General features: G+C 50.9%; 6 protein-coding genes across 6 annotated transcripts; 4 read left to right on the top strand and 2 right to left on the bottom strand.

Annotated features, from left to right (window-relative positions):
- Positions 1-632: 632 nt before the first annotated feature.
- Positions 633-2636, top strand: PC9H_011471 (uncharacterized protein; the record flags this gene model as incomplete). Its single annotated transcript, XM_036780955.1, has 7 exons — positions 633-877; positions 933-977; positions 1029-1215; positions 1341-1454; positions 1499-1864; positions 1918-2010; positions 2061-2636. The coding sequence occupies 7 exons, from the start codon at positions 633-635 to the stop codon at positions 2634-2636; spliced, it is 1626 nt and encodes a 541-aa protein (XP_036626810.1).
- Positions 2637-2809: 173 nt separating this feature from the next.
- PC9H_011470 (uncharacterized protein) lies at positions 2810-3172 on the top strand (the record flags this gene model as incomplete). The annotated part of the gene is made up of 1 exon (XM_036780954.1): positions 2810-3172. One exon carries the CDS (start codon positions 2810-2812, stop codon positions 3170-3172), a length of 363 nt encoding a protein of 120 aa, XP_036626809.1.
- Positions 3173-6897: 3725 nt separating this feature from the next.
- Positions 6898-8923, top strand: PC9H_011469 (uncharacterized protein; the record flags this gene model as incomplete). The annotated part of the gene is made up of 2 exons (XM_036780953.1): positions 6898-7104; positions 7157-8923. 2 exons carry the CDS (start codon positions 6898-6900, stop codon positions 8921-8923), a joined length of 1974 nt encoding a protein of 657 aa, XP_036626808.1.
- A 126-nt stretch (positions 8924-9049) lies between these two features.
- On the top strand, positions 9050-10189 carry PC9H_011468 (uncharacterized protein; the record flags this gene model as incomplete). Its single annotated transcript, XM_036780952.1, has 2 exons — positions 9050-9750; positions 9805-10189. The coding sequence occupies 2 exons, from the start codon at positions 9050-9052 to the stop codon at positions 10187-10189; spliced, it is 1086 nt and encodes a 361-aa protein (XP_036626807.1).
- A 2870-nt stretch (positions 10190-13059) lies between these two features.
- PC9H_011467 (uncharacterized protein) lies at positions 13060-16810 on the bottom strand (the record flags this gene model as incomplete). The annotated part of the gene is made up of 9 exons (XM_036780951.1): positions 13060-13681; positions 13783-14405; positions 15117-15241; positions 15293-15460; positions 15508-16178; positions 16233-16298; positions 16348-16404; positions 16532-16591; positions 16626-16810. 9 exons carry the CDS (start codon positions 16808-16810, stop codon positions 13060-13062), a joined length of 2577 nt encoding a protein of 858 aa, XP_036626806.1.
- Positions 16811-18066: 1256 nt separating this feature from the next.
- Positions 18067-18591, bottom strand: PC9H_011466 (uncharacterized protein; the record flags this gene model as incomplete). Its single annotated transcript, XM_036780950.1, has 2 exons — positions 18067-18456; positions 18508-18591. The coding sequence occupies 2 exons, from the start codon at positions 18589-18591 to the stop codon at positions 18067-18069; spliced, it is 474 nt and encodes a 157-aa protein (XP_036626805.1).
- Between the last annotated feature and the right edge of the window lie 1780 nt (positions 18592-20371).

Here is a 20371-nt window from a genome sequence, read left to right as displayed (position 1 = left end):
TATATTCCCACAGTCAATGTAGACATCAGTAAGGTAGTCTTCCCACGGTCAGAGCCAAAGGCGCCCATATCTATCTTCTCATGGGCGCTAATTAGGCCTTCAAACATAGCCTTCGACATAGGATACACCAGGGAGGTTAGTGCCAACTGCCCACCCACCACTTACGACTACGCTACGTCTGTGGTGTTGTATTCATTAACCCTCAAACAAACTCAAAAGTTTTGAAAAAACACTCACATCTTCACCTAGGTTCACATACGGGGTTCAAAGGTTACTACGAGTCGCTGCGCTCCGTTTGACCAGTCCGACACTATGGTGAGCCCCCATACGCTACAACTCTGAATACGCCACATATTCCCTTTCATTATCCTTCTAGATGTCCCACCACAGTACCAGCGCTCTTTAATACCTCACCACAGTGCCAATAACACTCAATGTCAAGTACGAACTCGCCACGATCACCACGAACTCGCCACGATCGCCACGAACTTGCCACGATTATCACGAATTCGCCACAATTGCCACGAACCCCGTCACGATCAGCGCAAACTTGCCATGCTCATCACGACCCGCCGTCCGTTTGAGTTTGCCCCATTGTCCCTCTCTTCCTCCTCCACTCCGATCTTCAAATCATGACGAATGTTCAACAAAGCAAACGCCGTAAAGCGGCCGCTTCATACTATGAAAATAAGCCCTTCATCAATTTATGCATAGTCTCGATTCATATTCCGTCTCCCTCCAGGAACAAGGATGCGCTTCGTAAAAAAGCTCGCTTACGAATGCGCCGCCTCCGCGCAAGTGACACTTCCAAGGACGAAACAGTGGCAGCCAATGCAGCCGCGTCCAAGCGTGCCTCACAGGCAAAATACCGTGAAAGGTGAGTACCCAGTTTTTGCAGACATCAAGTGCCATCCACTCAATCTATTCTGCAGTCGACGTGAAATTCTTCGCGCAAAAGAAGCACGCCGGCGTGTTAGGTTTGCAGGTTTCTATCGGATCTCCCATCTGATTTAACAAGTCATGTTTAGCAAAAAAGTGCTGGCCGGTATCATGGCCCTCTTTCCCCCGGCTGATCATGTCGACGCTGAAGAAGATAATGAATGCAGCGAAGTTAGCGATAGTGGGTATTTGGGCGACGGAAACCCATCGGACACAGACAACGAAAGCGAGGCCAAAATCGAAGCAGAAGCGAAGACGCCCCCGATAGTTCCGAAGGTGCTTAGTTCATCCAGGCGTCATGTAATGCCCCGATGGCTCGAACGAAGGCAACAATCACCATTCTCTGACAACTTGGAATAGTGGGCGTATTTAATATTTATTGATACCGTTACCTGAGGCAGATTCTGTGTGTCGACGGAAGGGAACATGGCCAACAAACAAGTTTCAAACAAGCTTCGCTCCCGTCGCCTGCACCACTGACTCCTGTAGGGCATGCGGATCCCTTCCCGAAGCCAGTACGTTTCCTCTCGCAATAACAACTGAACACCCAGGCTGAAAGAACTTACGTGTCCCCCATCGCTTGCCACCCATGCCCCCGCCCGATCCACATTCCTCAGCGTACACCCGACTCCGAAAACGCAAGCGGCACACCAGTCCCACTGCGCACGATGTTCTACCTCCAGCAATTCGCCCCCGGACGGTTGTGGAAATCGAAGGGCCAGATGTTCAGGATGAGCTGGACGTCGAGAACGATTCGGATGTTCCGAGTGAACCAGATGTCGAGAACGACCCAGACACCGAGGACCCAGACACCGAGGACAATACAACCGAGTTAGACAGCAGGTCTGCAGAGTCGGAAACAGACACTGAAGAAGAAGATAGTCGTTTCGCGCCCGACCACTATGGACCTGGTCTACATTACTTTGTAGGCGACATCCCAAAGGCCCAATCCCGACACGTACTGACCACCGCACGTAGCACAACCGTCGTTGCACAAATGCTCAATGCCGGCGGGATATCCCTCGCAAGTCATTGATGCGCTGCGGCGCGTGCTACTTGGTAACTTATTGCGTACGTCCTTTCTATTGCCGCAGGGTATCAACGCACTGATGAACCACTAGACTGTTGACTGCCAACAAGCCGATTGGAAAATGCACAAGCGGGTCTGCCAGCTCGTCTCCGCTGAACCACATGCTCGTGCAATGGTACGATTCAATTACCGATACGGACGCTACATCCACGCCCTCGCTCTCTTCATGTTTGGGTATTGCGACCTCGTGGCGGGCCCTCGACGCGATGAAATCTGGAAGAAGAGGGTCAATACCCACGCCGTTGTGCTCCACGTACGCCAACACGGTTATACGGACTCTCATCACCCATACCACGACTACCACTACTCCTCCTGCTATCTCTTCCCCATCAAACTACTCAATATCATTGAAGAGGGATGCAGAGCGCGCGCTGAAGCCCTTCTCCAAATCCGTCAGGAGGAGAAGACCTGTATTGTGGTCATTATGTTTGAGGACAAGGTCGGCTTCAGCCTCGGCGCTCGTGCCTTCCTGCACAAAGTCGACGAGTTTGAGATCAATCAATACGCCCGCACCTCTACTTACAACGCTCCTCACTCGTTCCGTCGAATTTTACTCCACAAGGCTCGGAAAGCCACACCCGTTTCTGTCATAGAATCACATATCTAGATAGAGTCGTTGTTTATTTTTTGAGCTCTAAATACATCTTTCATGGCAGTCAATAGTGAGACGGCCTTCTTTTTCTTAGTCGTAAGTTTGCCGAAGGCTGCCCTAAAGAATGGGTCACATGGTCTCACATGGTTTTGTTGGTGGGCACTGGCGCGACTCCACTGGCGCTAGCCATGTCCAAGGCAAAACGACGACGTATTACTTTGGCGTTTTCGTTATTCGTCGAGGACGCTCCTCCTGCAGATATCGCGTACCGACATGTCTCATATCAGAGCCACGGGAGCTCGCTTCGCCGGTCCACAGGCTCTGTCCTGCTCCCCCCACTTCTGGATAGCCAATCTCCAGCATGGGAACCCGCTTGGAACAACGAATACACCACCTCTGAGCAAAACTCACTATCCCCCCCTGATTCCTCAAGTACCCTCCCTGATCCCAGTAACTTTGGAGACCTCGATATAGCGTACATCAATGAGCTTTCAGAGCTTGACATAGAGCTGGTCAAAAAGCGAAATCGGACAGCGGCAGTAAGTGTTTGATTTGCGTGGTAACTTTAGGGTACATGCTTATCCAGTAGGACGAACCCCTGGCCAGTTGGCTACCGTTTAGACAGCAATATCTACTGCAGCTACTTAGGAAGGCCGGTCGTGGTTGGGCGGCTAGTGCCATTGTCTGCCCCGGTTGTTCAGCCCCCTCCACCGATACTACCTTCCGTTGTCTCAACTGCCTCGATGAGGCACTCTACTGCGAGCAATGCATCGTTATTAATCACCGACGGACTCCTTTCCATCGCATAGAGGTACGCGAAGTGTCTCTAGTTCTTAACCCACAAATTCACAATATCCCTTGAAGCGTTGGACTGAAGAATCGTACTTCGTTCCTCACAGCCTCAAGGCGCTGGGCCTACGGATCCAACTCGGCCACGACCTGGGCAAGATATGCCTGAACCCCACTCGAGCCAAAGCTGATACTTTCGTGGTCATTGACGTCCAAGGCATACATGAAGTCGGTCTCGATTTCTGTGGCTGCCAAACAGCTCAGCCGCTTACCGTCCAACTTCTACAACGAGGACTTTTCCCCTCTACTGTCTCGACTCCTCAAACGGCGGCCTCATTCCAGGTCCTCGACCTTTTCCAAATGCTCTCGGTTGAAGGGCAGGTTTCCGCGTTCTGGCTCGATTAACCGATAAAACCGAAATTGATGCACCCCGAGTTCGTCCATTTGACAGTGCTACCCATGGATAAAACTGATCGTCTTCTATAGGATCGATATACGCAATTCCTCCGCATGAGCCGCGAATGGCGGCACCTTCACCAACTCAAGCGCGCAGCACGAGGCCATGACCCAGAAGGGGCCGATGGAACCCAACCAGGAGAGCTGGCCGTCCTATGCCCAGCATGTCCGCAGCCTGGCAAGAACTTACCTGTGGCAACGGAACACGATAAGTGAGTACTGGGAGTACGTATGCCGCAACACATCTGATCTATTTTTGTTAGCTGGTTGCATACGCTGTTCATTGGCATCGATGCCAATTTCCGTCTGAAACGGAAGAACGTCTCCAGCGACGTCCTGGATCCTGGCCTCAGTCAGGGATGGAGCTACTTTGTGGAGGACAAGACATATCAAGCCCACGTCACCAGCGATGAAACACCGGTGGAGAAAAGTTCCTGTGTGTCACACAAGGCCGTCAACGACGCAGACAAACGCCCTGCGAAGGGCCTGGCCGTCAATGGGGTGGGGACGGTCAAGTGCACGCGACATGATTTCAAACGCCCTCTGTCAGTCGGCGATCTCCGATATGGTGAAAGGTCAGTGGCAGTTGTTATAGGTTTCTTCATAAACTAAACACCTTCGCTAGATATGTAAATATGGACTATATTTTTTTCTCAAGCGTGAATTCCGTCGCATCCAAAGTTCCCCGGATTGTAGCCTCGTACGACATTGCATGCCAATGGCACATCCATCTGTGGCGTCGCATGGAATCTCTTCCACCTCATCTTCAGTATGCCGCCCCTCACGACTCTGTGACAATGTTGGTGCCCAAGTTCCATCTCCCAGCTCACATCGCCATGTGTCAAGCACGGTTCTCTTTTAACTACACCCCGGGCGTCGGGCGAACCGACGGTGAAGCGCCAGAACGTGGCTGGGACTACCTGAACCCAGCAGCCAATCAAACGAAGGAAATGGGTCCAGGCTCGCGTCGTGAGCTTCTGGATGATCTAATGGGGGACAGAAACTGGAAGAAGACTGTCGCGCTAGGTACGTTCGCCAGTTTCTTTCTACAAGGATACACATGGCTAATGAAACATTTGTAGGCAATACTTTACTTCGGCGGTTGAAGGAGGCTATCCCCCAATGTAGTACGCATGTTGAGAATCACCGCGAACTGGAAGCGCACCTGGAACCGGTGACAATTCTCGAATGGCGCTCGCTAGTCGAATCATGGGAAGCCGATAATTCAAAACCCAACCCCTACATGGCGGAAACAACAAGTAAGTAGTTATTACATTAGCTTTTGCTTTCACGCTAACATCCCCTAGCACTATCGCAAGATGCCGTTCGCCTTCAGCTCGCCAACGAAGAAGCGGAAGCCCTCGCAGCTGGCACGCTAGAGCAGCTTCATCTCAAGGTGACGCCCCTCATGTATATTGCCTCGGGATTGGACCTCGAGCTGCAACAGTAAGTAGTGGCATATCCGCTATTTACTCTACTCAAATCTGCGTCAGACACCAGCTCCTCGAAGCTGTGGCATCACTCGGCCAACACGCCACCGACCGACAATGTCTCGCAGTCGTCAATCGTGCAAATACTCTGCGTATGAAAATTTCAAACTTCCATGATGTCCAGAAGCTATACTGTCCGAGTGCGTTTCGCATTGTCACGCAGGCAAACGATGCCAACGAAACATCATCTAATCCCACCGAGGACGTCGCTCGACTTCGGCTCTGTCTCCCATCTACCTTCAGGACACCACTTGGATGCAGTGAGGAACTGCGCGCGATCGAATGGCAATTACGATACGCGCAGGCCCTGGACGCTCTTAATGCTCTACGGGTGGGTCTTCATCTACGGGTCTCTGTCTTCCACTACAAAGATCGCTTTGATCGTGGCCAACGCGCTCTCACTCGATCAATGGGCAACATCTCACGCGTCCAAGGCCAAATTGATAGAGCATCCCATCGCTACCGCGTTGCTCATGCGGCTCTCTCAGTACTGGCCCGATTTCTTGGCAAGGACGACAGCTGGCGCGCTGAGCTCCAGGAGCTGAAGACTGAGGATATTCGCGGACTCGGCGTGGCGGATATTGACAATCTCGGCGAAGGTTACCGCACGATCTCGTGGATTTGGAGAACAGCAGGAACGGCAGGTAACGAAGAGCGCGACGACGGACTCCACAGCTCCTTGTGCCTTGAGTGGTGCAAGAGCCGTGCTCGAGCCTTGAGATGGAGTGAGGAGGTGTTGCTGCTGCAGGAGGAAATGCGGCGTGTATTGGCTTTCTTGCGCTGGCAAGCGGAGTGGTGGAAGGGCCAGATTTGTGACGACGAAAGCATCCCTGGTCCTGAGGTCCTGAGGGAGGGATTGAATGCCTATGCGCGACAGCAAGCCAACATTAGGACTCGTTTAGCAGGGAGCTTTGAAGCGAGGTGGGCCTGCGTGCCTCAATTTCTCGAACTATACAACCCTCTCCACCCCCCTGAGGGGCCGCCAACCTAGATATATACATGTATTTTTGCTTAGTCTGATTGGAATCCATTCATTTTGCGGCCATAGTATTTAAATATGAGTAAATATGAATAATTCTCCCTTTTAGGCAACCTGTGAGTTTGGGGTGGGCGCTGGGCAGCGGAATTGGAACTCCCCAATAAGGGTCTCTTGCCTTATGCAGTAGGTGAACCCAGTGGCAACTTGGTACATTGGTGTACTAATGGTTGTGTGGTACCATGACTAGTGGTATACCACTGGCACAATATCTAGTGCTCGAGGACACGGAATTCGAGGTCTGCTGGAGTTGTACGACAAAGCAGCACAAAAGGTTTACCGTCCTCGCAATTATACTGAGGAGGACAAGCTGCGGGGCTTGTTATTTTGGAGACTGGGTGGAGACCGTGTAGCTGGCATTGCACACCGTTCACTCCAGCTTCCTTCCCCAAAAACTCTTCGACGACGAACTATTGTTGCTCCAATTCGTGTCTCCCCATCCACCCCAACGACTATCGAAGTCAAGTCCAATATCAAAGCGTGCTTTGATCCACTGCGAGCGACAATGGAGGAAAAGCAAGTCGTCTTTCAGGTCCTCATGTTTGACGAGTTGAAGCTGGAGGAGAGACCACAGTGGGAGGACGCGACAAACATGGTGCCTGGTGTATGCCGGGAACATGGTTGGAAAACGAGCTTGGAGCTGTGCACGGAGAAGGAGGTTGACCTGCTTTTCGAGGCCATCAAGGCAGGGGATGTTCACCTTGCAACGGAGGTGTGTAGTGCGGCGATGATCTTGGCTGTAAAGTTTCTCACGTGGTGACCAGGCAACTGTTGGTGCGATAGGGGTTCTCAGTGGGGAGGGCCGTCTTTATGGTGCTCGTCCAGTCCTTGTATCTGGCTCGTGTAAACGCGAAACCGGGCTGGAACATGCTCAGCTTATCCAGCATGTCATTGATGCTAGTCAAGCAACATCCTTGCGAACGATCTCAATTGCATCGGACGGAGAATCACGACGTGGAGAAGCATTGGTCCGCTTAACGTTCAAGCATGCCTTAAAACCCACATCACCACTCTATCCCTTACTCAGCCAGCTGCCATTTTTCAATCTTGAAGTCGGAGATGATGACATTACGGCGGATAAGGATTACAAGCATGTGTTTAAACGCTTGCGAAACCTACTGCTTCGAGAGAAAGGTCTTACCGTTCATGGAGTCCATATCAGGCCTTCCGTTATCAGAAACCAGTTGCAAAGCAACAAGATCTCGGGCGGGCGTATCAACCACCTGCTGAACCCCGCAGACAAACAGGATGTCAAGCTTGCCTTTGATCTCCTGCGCGAAATTTGGTCACTTCCTCCTCCTCCTCCCGGTTCAAGCCCCTCGTTTTACGACACTCGAAAGGCCCTGTGTACCCTAGGCCAGGTATTTCGTCACGTCATGCTTCCATACATATGTGTCGACTTGTCCCTTTCCGAGCAGCTCACCCACTTGAGCGCGGCAGCACACCTACTTCTCGCCTTGGTATCCGAAAACGAGGGTGTCACGAAGTTGATGCCTACCCAGCTCTACATCGACATGATGATCATGGTCAAAAATGTATACTTTTGTGTTGCCAAAGCCAAAGTAGACGCACCGGATAGCCAATTCTGGATCACCCTTCTCGGAACAGACCGTTTGGAGACCCTTTTTGGGATTCTTCGAACAATGATTGGGAATGATGCAAATGTAGATGCCTACCAGCTTGGATCAAGGCTAACAGGGACAGCCGAAGTCTCAACCATCCTTGCGAAGCACCCTGAATGGGATCGAGCACCCCGCCGCCTCAAGCTACCTGTTTTATCCAAGGACGGCTTTGACATCCATTCGGATGTGGATCATGTCAATCCAGCGTCGTGGAGAGGCAATGTACGGGTTCGGCAAGTCCTTCTGCAAACATGTTGGAAACTCGGCTGCCAGATGATGGAGGACAATAATCCGGATTTGGCGGTTATGCTTCGTGGGCTTTCTGAACGCTTGGCGGACCTGTCTTCGCCACTTGGCAATGACTTGATTTGTGCTAGACGCGACACCAATGATGTCGACGATACCCTCGAGCGCACCGCGGTAACTACCCAAACAGCTGCTTCCGTAGCTCCGGATGTTGAAGATGCTGCTGTGGAGAACGAACCGCAGGGGATGGCACCGGCTTTTTTCGAGATCGGTGGCAAGCGCGTGTCAAAGGCGAAGTATTTGACACAGGCCTTCAATACCTTCCGAAAGCCAGGCTCGCGAGATCGGCTCAAGCGGGTCGCTGATGGCCAAAGATATGCTGTTTTGACATCGACCGATCTGCAGGTTGACGATAGCCAGACCCAGCCTGTATTGTCTGATGATGTCATCACGTTCGGCATTCCTATCGTTACTCTCATGCACTGCGACAACCGTTACTTTGTTGGTATTGGCGAGGTTACCGACATCACATTCAATGGCAAACATGTTCAAGAACTTCCCGTGAACTTTGCATCTGAATCGTCTGCATTCGTGTCATTTCAGTTACTTTTCCTGACTCCTACGATGTCAGATGATGATCCTACCTTGCTTAACGACTGGTGATGGTCATCCCGGCGTGGCACTGAGTACCGAGCTCCAGGCGCCCTGGCACAACCAATCGATACCGAGTTAACGGAGCCGTCCGACAGAGTACCGCTGTACCTCTTTGATAGCAAGACTTTGATCGGGATGGGGATGCAGCTATTCGCGATTCTCGCCAGCCGCAGAGACCTAGAAACGGCAGTGCCAACTGTGCCCGTTTCTAGCGAGTTTCCATATAGAGAGCGCACAGGGAAAGCTTGCTTTCTATGTGAAAATATCGGTGAGATGGGGCACGAGGATAGCAACGAGAGGAAATGCACATACTGCAGTCCCTCCGTCAAGTTACCAGACTCAGCGCCAAGGATATTGGAGCATAACGCCGCACACATCCATTTCAACCCAAAGATCAACGCGTCAGCGCAGCCTTGCGGACTCTGCCTGAGGCCGCATGTCTGTGTCTTCTACCTTCGGAAAGGCAAGGGCGCCGGTGCTTCTCCCACAGTCGATCACGACAAATCGAGCTGCACGAACCTAATGCCTTTCCGCTATTCCAAAGCAGCGAAGTCTGATGCCGCGGCGCCATGCTCCAATGTACCCCTCCACTGCCCAAAATGCCCCACCAACGCCCCAGCGATCTGGCGTTACAACCTACTGTTCCACCTCCGGGAGAAGCATCCAGCAGTTGTCCTGGAGCCACTCAGATCACTATGGTTTGTCTCTGAGACGGAGAAAGAGCTTTTATACGGAATATGGAAAAATCGGAACAAGCAACGGAAGTTGCGACGCCGCGCGAAACCGCCGATGATACTGACTGTCTCCGATGCGCATACCACAAGACGAGCATTGAGGTGAGCAACGAAGTAATTGATTGGCATGTTTATAGCTAACTATTCTGTGCATAGTCCGGGTTGTGGAACAACGATGGAGGGTCAAAAGTGGGGTGATGACAAAATGGTGGACTCGGAGGCAGACGAGGAAGAGGAAGAACATGGCGAGTGGTTTGACACGGAGATTGTGGACTCGGGAAATGACGATGATGATGACGACTCTGAAAACGCTAGCGAAACAGAAGTAAATTGTGGTCAGCGACCTGATCCTGAAGCATACGGCCAAGCGGACTCACCAAACGCCCTGGATGCACCCCAACAGCCATCGGACCTGGCACAATTGCATAACAGCACCCCAGCGCAGTCCTGCGACGACTCTGAAGACTCCATGATGACTTTGCAGGCCGGTCTGGCACCACCCCTGGACGTATATCTGGCGGTCCACCACATCTCCAGATGAACCCCAGGTGGTCCCCAGGTGGTCCCAGCCAGCCCATTTCCGATCAGTTTTTTACCACATGGATGCCACCTGATCACCACTTTTTCCATGCAAGTTCACTTCAATTCATTTTTGTCCACTCTTTTACCACCTGGTGACCACCTGGATACCACTTCAGATATTGAATGTTGTCCATGTGAACACCAGGTGGTATCTAGGTGGTGAAAGAGTGACTACATGAGTATATTGTTCAAAGTAACTAAGATACAAGTTCAGGTGGTGTTCAGGTGATTACCAGGTGGTGTCCATGTGGATTGTCAATTTACAACATTACACAAGTCTTAGATGGCAGTTGGATGGTGTTCATCTGATATCCACATGGCATTCATGTGGACTGTGTAAGAACCATACATTGACCATCTAGCTACCACTTGGTATCCAGGTGGTGTTTGTGTGATATGACTGAGTTTTGACAAAATTCAAGTACAACCTGATATTCATGTGACTACCAACTGGTGTTCATCTGGTCTAAATGTGGCACCCAGACAATATTCAGATGAATGCCACATGAATACCAGTTGATCCCCAGATGGGTGGTTTCCAGGTGATATTCAGATGTTAGATAGGTGGTGATCACTTGGATACCACCTTATTACCAGGTAATAAGGTGGACGTCTCAGTAAACATAAACACATCCATGTAACTAGTCATGGATGACAGTCATATGGTGTCCATGTGGCTCCCAAGTGGCATACATGTGAGTGGATATCAGGTGAGTGCCAGAAGATAACCAGGTGAACATCTTGGTGAAACAGTACAAGTCCAAAGTGGTGTTTATCTGATGTCCAAGTGGTATTCGGTTGAGTATCAGCTGGCATTCATCAAGATGTGAAAACCATGTGGTGTCCGCCTGGATACCACTTGGAAGTCATGTAAGTATCAAGTAGATATCAGATGAATGCCAGATGGACCACAGGTGAAGTCCATTTATCTAATACTCAATAATATCCTCATCATCACTTTCCTCATCCTCAACCACCTCTTCTATTCCTGCTGCCTTCTTATTTTTCTTCTCCTGCTGCCTGGCAATGACTCGTTGGGTATGCAGGAACAGCAATACATGCATGGTGAAGTCAAAGTTGCTGACAGTCATCCGGTTGAGGACTGTCTGAAACCCACCCAACCATGCATTGAGTTGCTCACAAGCCTAGGTACAAGCAAATCAGACAAGTACAAGCAACTGAGTAGTATGATCACTTACCTGAGTATTGAAGGCCCTCTTGTAGTAAGGCCTCCCCTCCTTGTCTTCATCAACCACTACCAGGTTTGGAGCAGCACCATTTAGAGGTGCAGGATTGCACCAAGTCCGACAGAGGTAGTCAGTGACACGATGGTTGATGTAGTGGTAGGAGTCGACAATGATCCGAGTGGTGGGTTCCCAAGCAGGCCAGTGATGCTGCTTGACAATGTGCTTGAGCAAGGCACACCCCTTGTCAATAGCAATGTAGCTGGGTCGGAAGTTGGGGTCTTCATAGACATCGTCAAGGAAGCGAAGAATCTTGGCCACCCCTTCAGCCTTGGCAAACTTGCGCCAGGCAATCACCACACCACATGGAGCACAGATGGTCTCCACACAGTAGAACCTAGGAGCAGAGAAGTAGTTGTTGTACTTGGTGCCACTGACCTCTTCAACCTCTTGCTCCTCCAGGTTGTCATGTTCAAGCTCCTCTGCCCCTGCAGCACGAGGTAGCCACTCCTGCCTCTCCTTCTGAGCTCTCCTCAATATCCGCTGCACTCCAAGAAGTGAGGTGTTGGCATAGCGTCCACGGAATGTCCTCCACTGCTCCTGGTGATCTTCACATGCCTGAGTACGACCAACCTTGTTCTTGTTGCACCCCTTCATATGGCAATGGTCCTCCGTCTCCTCCTCATGCTCTTGACAGAACACTCCAGTCTGAGCATTGAGCAGCCCTGCCTCACAACCTGCAATAGCACAATGTCGAGGCCCCATGACAATCCCATCAATGACAACCATGCGGACATCTGCATTTGTGTGAAGTGCAACACCTCCAGCAGGTTCAGATGCATCATTGGCTGGGACATTGTCAACATCCATAGCCTCAGCATCTGCAACAGCTGCTGCCACAGCAGGTCCTGCATACTCAGGCACATCACGATTTTCATCATGACCAGCAAGAGCAGCGGGATTGTCATCCTGGTTGGGAATGACATCAGCCACATCTTTGAATGCATGACAGCACTCATCGCATGAATGCCCAACTGCGCTGCGGATGATCCCCCCATCTCCAAGGTACAAGTAGGCAGCGGCGACAAGCTCACTGATCTTCAGATTGTCCATGAAGATCATGGTGGAGTTGCTGAACCCTGCAAGAAGGCGGATAGACTCCACAACAAAGGCTTTCCAGACTTGTCTGTGAGTGAGGGTGAATGAAGCACCACTGGGCTGGACAAACGAGTAGTTCCAGAACTCCGTTATTGCTGCAGTTGAGGCATGAAAGCTGTAGTTGGCATTCACAATTGCCTTGGAGACAATGCAATCCACCCAGACCTGCTTTCCGACTTTGAGGTACTTGGCATTGGGAAGATAGAGGGCGAGTTGTCGGTTGTTGTCAATGAAGCTCTCGTGGTCTGCCCAGAACATAGTGGAGCACTTGGGACATCTACCAGCCAATACCGGAACCTTCTCAAAGCACTCACTTCCACGAAGCAAAGTGACTTTGGAGATATCACGGTCGCGGAGGTATTGAGTGAGACCATGGCCATGACAGCCAGCACTAGAGCAGCCCATGACAGGAGGGGTGATGAGGATGATAGGCTGGATAGAGGAAGTGGAAATGGGCAGGAGTTTGCGACGTAGTTGGTGTTTATCATTATGCGTGTAGAGATCCAGAAATTGACAGAGAGAGTCGAGTTTTTTTACCAAGTATGGTGGTCTGACTCTTTGCAGTACACGATTTGTGGTTGTCTCCAGGCAGGAAGAGGGTGTCGAAGATGGTCTCAGCACTCACAGAAGTGTCAGAAGAGCCAGAGGAGCCAGAGCCAGAGGAGTTCATGTCGTCATCAGATCCTGAGATGGAATTGCCATCAGAGGCATCCATGTTGTCCTCAGAGGATCCAGAGTTGGAGTTGTTGTCTCCAGCACCAGCATCATCATCAGAGTCATCAGGGATGTTAGAGACATCAACCTGAAGCTTGTCTTTGATGGCACGGACAAAGGCAGCCATCCAGCTGGTGACCACCTGGTTGTTACTATCTACAGCCTTCTGTTGTCCATGCAAGTTGAGAATGTCGGTGTTGCTGGTGATGCTGAAGAGGAGCATCAGAACTGTGGCAAGAGTAATGTTCTCACCAAAGGTCAGCTTGACAACTTTGGCAAAGTCAGCAAACCGGATGTCAGGAAACGAATCTTCCAGAGGGGCTGCAGCAGCACATGGAAGGAGTCCCAGCAAGAGGAAGAGGGATAAGATCATCCAGAAGGCCTGTAAACAGAAACTGGGCAAGTCAGTATTTGTTGAAATTCATTGAAGTTCAGACGAAAAAGAGCCAGTAAAATGACTGTTGCATTTCAACTAATACAAAGAATAGCTACCTACTTTGTAGCCTTCTTAGCTGCAGCCTTCTTCTTTGCATCTCTGGCTTTCTTTGCCTCCTCTGCCTTCTTCTCTGCCTCCAACTCGTCCAGAACCTTGGCCAAAGTGTCCTTACCAGGCTTACGAGCTCCCCAGAGCATAGTGTGAGCACTGGAGGTGACGTCGTACTTGGGGTTGCGCAACATGTCCATGATGATGGGAAAGAAGACGGAGTGGTCAAAGAGGGCGGTGTAAGTGTTAAAATTGGTCTTGCCAACGAAGATAGAACAAAGGGTCTTCTCCGAAACATTACCTCCTGTCCATGGAGTTGTCAAGCTGTCCCACTTCTCTTTGGCCTCCTTGGCAAGCTGAATCCGAGCATACATAGACCTGAGCGAAGGAAGCCCAGGGGCTGAAGCAGCTCCATGGTTCGTCATGTGGTAGGGTACCCCCATGCGAGTTGCAATTTGCAAAAGGAGGGGTTCGTCACGGAAGGCAGCAGTGAGAGGGTTGACAGCGATATCAAGGGTGCCGGCAACAGAGACAGAGGCAGAGGGGGTGATGGAGGAGACTGCAGAGGGGGCAGCCGAGGAGTTGATGGAAGGAGAGGGAGGCGGAAGGTAGGAGACACCAAGCTCAGATGGTTGCTGTAACAAAGTTAGAATTTTTTAAAAGTCAAGTTGGAATTTACATACTGTAGTAGTGAATATACACGTAGACTAGTAGTATAGTCAAATGAAATGTGAGGGTCCGCCTCTGGCAGGACAAGTCCGTGCGACACCCGAATGAACTAAGTGTGATAAACGATGAGTCCGAGAGTGAAAACAACGACTAGGAAACTTCGGATGCTTTGGATGGCTTCGGACGCGCTCGGACGCGGAACAAACAACTTCGGCTTCGGATAGTATGATGAGGACGGCAGGAGAATGATAAGGATGGCAGGAGAACTGGCTTCGGATCGAACTCGGACTCGGATGACGGCGAACTCTGACAACGGAGGAGGAAAGCTTCTCGGACGACTTAGATTCTGACTCGATGTGGGGCGGAAACAAATCTTATTCTTCTAACTACGAGTACAGGAGGCTTTTGTAGCTACGAAAAATGTCAGATGAAGGAAAAGTCTGAAACGAAAAGGCACCAGGAACGAGTGATGGTGCTAGTATAGTCCAAGTATTAGAGTCTGAAAGCAAAAGATACGAAACAATGATCCGCGGTGTCTGATCTGTTATCACGTGTGTCCGGTACGGGTTCGTGACGTCCGAGTCATGTGCGAGTACATCCGAGGAGTCGGAGAGGGGTCGATAGGGGATAGGAGAGGTCGGACTGCACGGAACGAAAGGGTTCAACCCTTACAATACAATTCCAATTCTGAGCTTGTTCTTGTCATCCCAGATGACAGCCTCATTGTCCCTGACAGCAGTGGCATAAGGCCCCTTGGCTTCCCAGAAGTGGTCCTCTGCATCCCAGAGCAGGATGTCAGAGTCTGATGACAAGCAATGAGTAAAAAAACGCGAAGCAAAAAGAAAGAACTTACTAGTAAGAGCCACCATCTTCTTGGCAGCAGCAGTGAGGACAGGCCCCAGAGTGTTCTTGATGGGGACTTTAACCCCAACAGGCCTGGCACCCTCCAGAGGCGAAGCCCCATCCTTGAAGACAAGGAGCATGCCCATGACAGGCGGGGCATCAGACTCCTCGTTGGTGTCTGGATATCAAGTCAGAATTGGACTTGTAGAGAAAAAGAGAACTCACCAAAGTCAGCCATGTTCAAGGCAACACCCATGGCCTTGCCTCTAGCAAAGCCACCCATAGTATGGGATGCGCCTTGCAAATCGTCAAGGTCATCAGATGTAGGAGAGGGGGGAGCTCGGTGAGAGGAAGCACTAGCATGGGTGATGTCCTTGCGTACACCCTTACCCATCTGACGAGCGGTGGTGGGTGAAGTGCTGGCTCTGCGCTTGGAGGCAGTGGTGGGTTTGGCGGGGGTGGCAGGGCGCTTGGGAGTGGTGGGGTCAACCTCCATGGTGTCGTCGTCATTGTCTGACAAGTCAGCAGGCATGGGCACCTCAGCGGAATTGTCCTCATTGTCGTCCTCATTGTCAGTCTTCTTCGGCTCACCATCTTCATCGCCATTGCTACCAGCATCAGCATCTTTCTCCTCGTCACCCTCTTCATCAGACTTCTCAGCCTCTGCATCTTCTCCTTCATCTTTCTCCTCCTCTGCATCCAGCGAACCCAGATTGGTAAGGTCTCTACCTTTTCCCTTGTCCTTGGTGGCGATCTGGGGGACATCCTCTGGCTCTTCATGCCTGATGCGAGAGGTGGTGATGCTCGGAGTGATTGGAGCCAAGGTGACTCCAGTCCCAACTTGACGAGCAGGTGGTGCAAGCGGAGCACCACTCTCCTGAAGTGTCCTAGCAGTACTGGTGCAAAAAGATGAGTTGTACAATCACAAGTAATGACAAGCAAAGACTTACGCAGTCAAATTCTCTACCGTAGTCTCATTAGCTTCTTCATCAGCTGCATCACGGTCGGCAGAGGTGCTATGGACAATGAGCATAAGCAAACAGAGGGATACAGGCAGTAACTCACATATTCTTGTTCTTCTTAGCCTTGGTTTGTTTCTTCTTGGTTACAGGGATGTCCACACTATCAGACAAGTAATTGATTGTTGATTTATTTGAGATTTAAAAGGATTTATTTATATTTATTCTATCTACTACTCATGATGTATGACTACTGACTACTGGTACACTACTGGCAATGACAAACTCACATGAGCTCCCGCTGCATGGCCTTGGTTGCAGACCTGGTGGACCTGGGCTTGGTAGAAGCCCTGTGGATGGGGGCCAAGGGGGGATCAGGGGTACATGTTGATGACCAGGGGCCAGGGGTAGACAGGGGGTAGGGGTGAGGTGTAAGGGTGTGGGGGTGTGTCGTCATCGAGAACAGGGTGCAGGCGTGCGTGGGGGGCATCGTCGAGAATGGGGTGCGGGCGTGCATCATTGTTGGCGACGTCGAGAACAGGGGTGTGTGGATACGCAGGGGGCGTCATCGTCGAGAACAGGGTGCGGGGTGCGTCGTCGTCGAGAACAGGGTGCGGTCGTGCGTGGGGGGGCGTCGTCATCGAGAACGGGGGTGTGGGAATGCGTCGTCGTTGAGAACGGGGATGTGTGGATACGTGGGGGGTGTCATCATCGAGAACGGGGTGCGGGGTGCGTCGTCGTCGAGAACGGGGTGCGTGGGGTGCGTCATCGTCGAGAACGGGGTGCGGGCGTGCGTGGGGGGCATCGTCGAGAACGGGGGGTGTGGAGATGTGTGGGGGGCATCGTCGTCGTTGTCGTTGAAAACACGGGTGTGGGGATGCGTGGGGGCGTCGAGCGTCCGGGCAAGGGCAAAGGCGTGGGTGGTGTGAAAGTGGGGGATGTGGGCATAGGGCATGGGACACAAGTGGGGGCAGTGTCAGTGAAAAAAACAGAAAAAACTGGGGGACACACTCACATTGTGGTCCCCTCCTCCTTGTTCTTGCGCTGTGTCGAAGTGGGCTTGCGTGGGGGCATATTGCTATGGTGGGTTGTTGGGGGGAAGGCAGGGGGATTGGGGATGGTGGTGGTTGAGAAGAAGAGGTGTCGTGTGCCAGCGTGGCACGGCAGTCACATGTGCGTGGCGTCGCGCTGATTGCCGAAAATAGGCGCCCGTCCACAAAAAGAAAAAGAAAAAGAAAAAGAATATTAATAATCGTCAATAAGCGCCAAATAAGCGCCCGTCCGAGGAAAATGACTTATCTTTAGATAACTGTTGCTAATCCATTTCTGGCTGTCCCAAAGCGGAAATTACACCAGAAAATTCCAAAGAAACTCAAATAAATTGCTAAAAATTCATAGAAAATCATAGAAAATACAATAAAATAAGATAAAATCATAACAGCACTACAAAATAACATATTGGCCATGACATTGCCATGTGATATCCACATGAATGCCAGATGAACCCCACCTCAATACTAGCACTTTGTCTACCTGGTATATGGGTGGCATTCATGTGGTGTTCAGGTGGAAATTCAAGTGAATACCACATGGACATCACATGGATACCACTCATCCAGTATGGCTCACCTGGTGTCCACCTGGTAAAAAAGTGGCCAAAAGTGGTAAAAAAGTGGCATTTCTGGGCCATTACAGCCAAACCAAAATCCACCTTTTTGCCACTTGAATGCCAGGTGAGTCCAGGTGAACACCAGGTGAATGCCACCCACCCACCTGATTCCACCTGGGGTCCAACCGAAGATGTGGTGGATCGTCAGGTGCTCAATCAATCGCAATACAGAACGGCAAGTACCTGCTCAATGGTGTTAAATTCTATCTCCTCCTCGCTCTTGACGCTGTCGTCGATCTCGGTTTTGTTATGCATCACCTCCTCGCTCTCGCTATTGTCACCGCTGTTGTCTCCATCTTCATCTGTAGCTTTGTGAGGCGCCTGACAGCGGTGAATGGCTCCATTAACATGGGGCTGGGCGATGGCGGTTGACCCGTTGTCGGATACGGCATGGTCAGACTGGCGGCCATCAATGCTTTCGGTTGAGTATCGCTTGCGTGCTGGCAAGCGCTTTGGCATTGCACGTGCCACTTTGCGTACTGGCAAGCGCTTAGGTGTCGCACGAGCGACTGGCCTTAGTGGACTGGCTCGGGAGAGAGCCTTCATCTGTCAAACAATGAGCCGGAGGCAGCTGAGTGTCAAGTATAAGCTACTTACCGGTAGAAGGGTACCAAGTCGTAGAGAACGTCGAAGCTTGTGGAACCTTGGTGATCGCCTCAGGACCAAAGCAGTGGACGGCATTGTAAGACAGGAAAGAGTAAGGAAAAGGAGACTGGAACGATGGAAGGAGCGGCAAAGTCATTTCTGTAGAATCCAGATTTTAAAGCGGCCTGTATACAAAGAACTAAAGTGAACAAAGGTGAGTTTCCAATATCACACAAAGCAACCAAATTTTAATTGCCGGAGTTGTGGTTGATTCATCGAAAATTTGCCTGGGGTATTTGAGTTTTGGCTGTGATTCGAGAAAACGATTGGAAAGCAAGGAATTCCATCCGTAATTTACATGTATATGTTGAACGTTGTGCGGATCAGTCCACACAAGTCTTGATTTGTAAGGAAATGCAGACCGAGTTTGGCTAGGGGCCAGGGGTTCTCTGACTGTCGCTTGACCTTCCAAGACCCCAAGGCTCTTCTCAAGACCCGCTGATGCTGTTGGGAGTAGTCTGCGCGTTCTTTCACTTAATTCCAAGTTTGAGACAACACAGGTGCCATGGATAGCCTCCACTCCCCAGCACTCTCGTCACCCCCATGACCATTGCTCTCGAGGGTCTGTCTGGGAATCTAACACGATCTGGAGTTCTTCTTGCGTCTCCATGTATTCATCAACGGGATCAAGGACCATTGGTGTATGTTTGCGCTTAGGCGATGTAGGGACCGATGACATTGAATTACTTCCTTAGCGTTTGCGAGAGTCCGCTAGCAAGGATAAGGCAAAGGAAAAAGACGGTCCGCTGGCTGAGAAGGACGTCAGCCTCGTGAACAACACCGGCATCCTCCCGCGTTTTCGCGAGTATGAAACACATGCTTTATGAACTCTGTGCTGCAGTGCTTCGCGCATCAGCAGGAGCTCACGGAGTACTTCCTGTGTGGTGTCCACAAGAAGGAACTGAACACGGACAACCTGCTCGAGATGCACGGGGCAATCACTGAGGCATTCGGCGCACTCCTGCGCCGCATCTAGGACCCCAGGCCCAGCACCACAACGTCGTAGGGTGGAGTGTGAATATGAACAAGAATGCAAACGGAGTGGGAGAAGAGAAAGCGATGTGACAAGAAGAAGAGAACAGTACGTATTCTCATCTTTTGTGGATCGTTTTGATCGTTGATGGTGTCTTCGTTTGGAGGGCGGGGTCTATACCAGCATTGTCGACAGCACTCGCGCAAATATTCTGGCAGCGATTCAGTTCAGAGAATGACCCTAACGACATGAAGGAAAGGAAAAGAATGATGGTATGTGAATGGGAGGCGGATGAGTACATCCTGGGCCGTAGACGATATGTTTTGAATCATATCAATTTGCTTTTATTTTGGCACCCTCCCGTAGCATAGGGCAGTTACCTAGCATTGAGCAAGCTAGACATGTGTCGGCTTGTTCTTGGGCTCTTTTGACGATTCGTCGATGTTGGTGACTGGAGGTAGCGTTGCGGTCACGGTCGTGCCCCACCTGCGTACATCAGCCATTGATGGGGCTTCTTCGCCCACTCCACACGCCTCAAGTCACTGCCTTCTGCTAACCCCCCCGAAATATGCACCATATCAGTGTTTGTAGACCAGGTGATGTCAAATTGATGCCCAACGTCATCTTGGTCAAAGAGCCCTTAAATTTGTTGGGCGAGCAAAATGAATATGATGTTCTATTTTGAAGCACACGTTGGACGAGATAGCAATTGTAGAGATGAGATATAGGATGGCGATAAGCAAGCAAAGTAAGTAGGTGATGATAGCAAGTGGACAACATAGCGTACAATAGCATGTCGACAAATAGTGAATTGTGCAACGGTCAAGTGACAAAAGCAATATA

The sequence above is a fragment of the Pleurotus ostreatus genome (genome assembly GCF_014466165.1).
Source record: "Pleurotus ostreatus strain PC9 chromosome Unknown scaffold_9, whole genome shotgun sequence".
Taxonomy (NCBI): domain Eukaryota; kingdom Fungi; phylum Basidiomycota; class Agaricomycetes; order Agaricales; family Pleurotaceae; genus Pleurotus; species Pleurotus ostreatus.
This window is presented reverse-complemented; position numbering and strand designations above follow the sequence as displayed.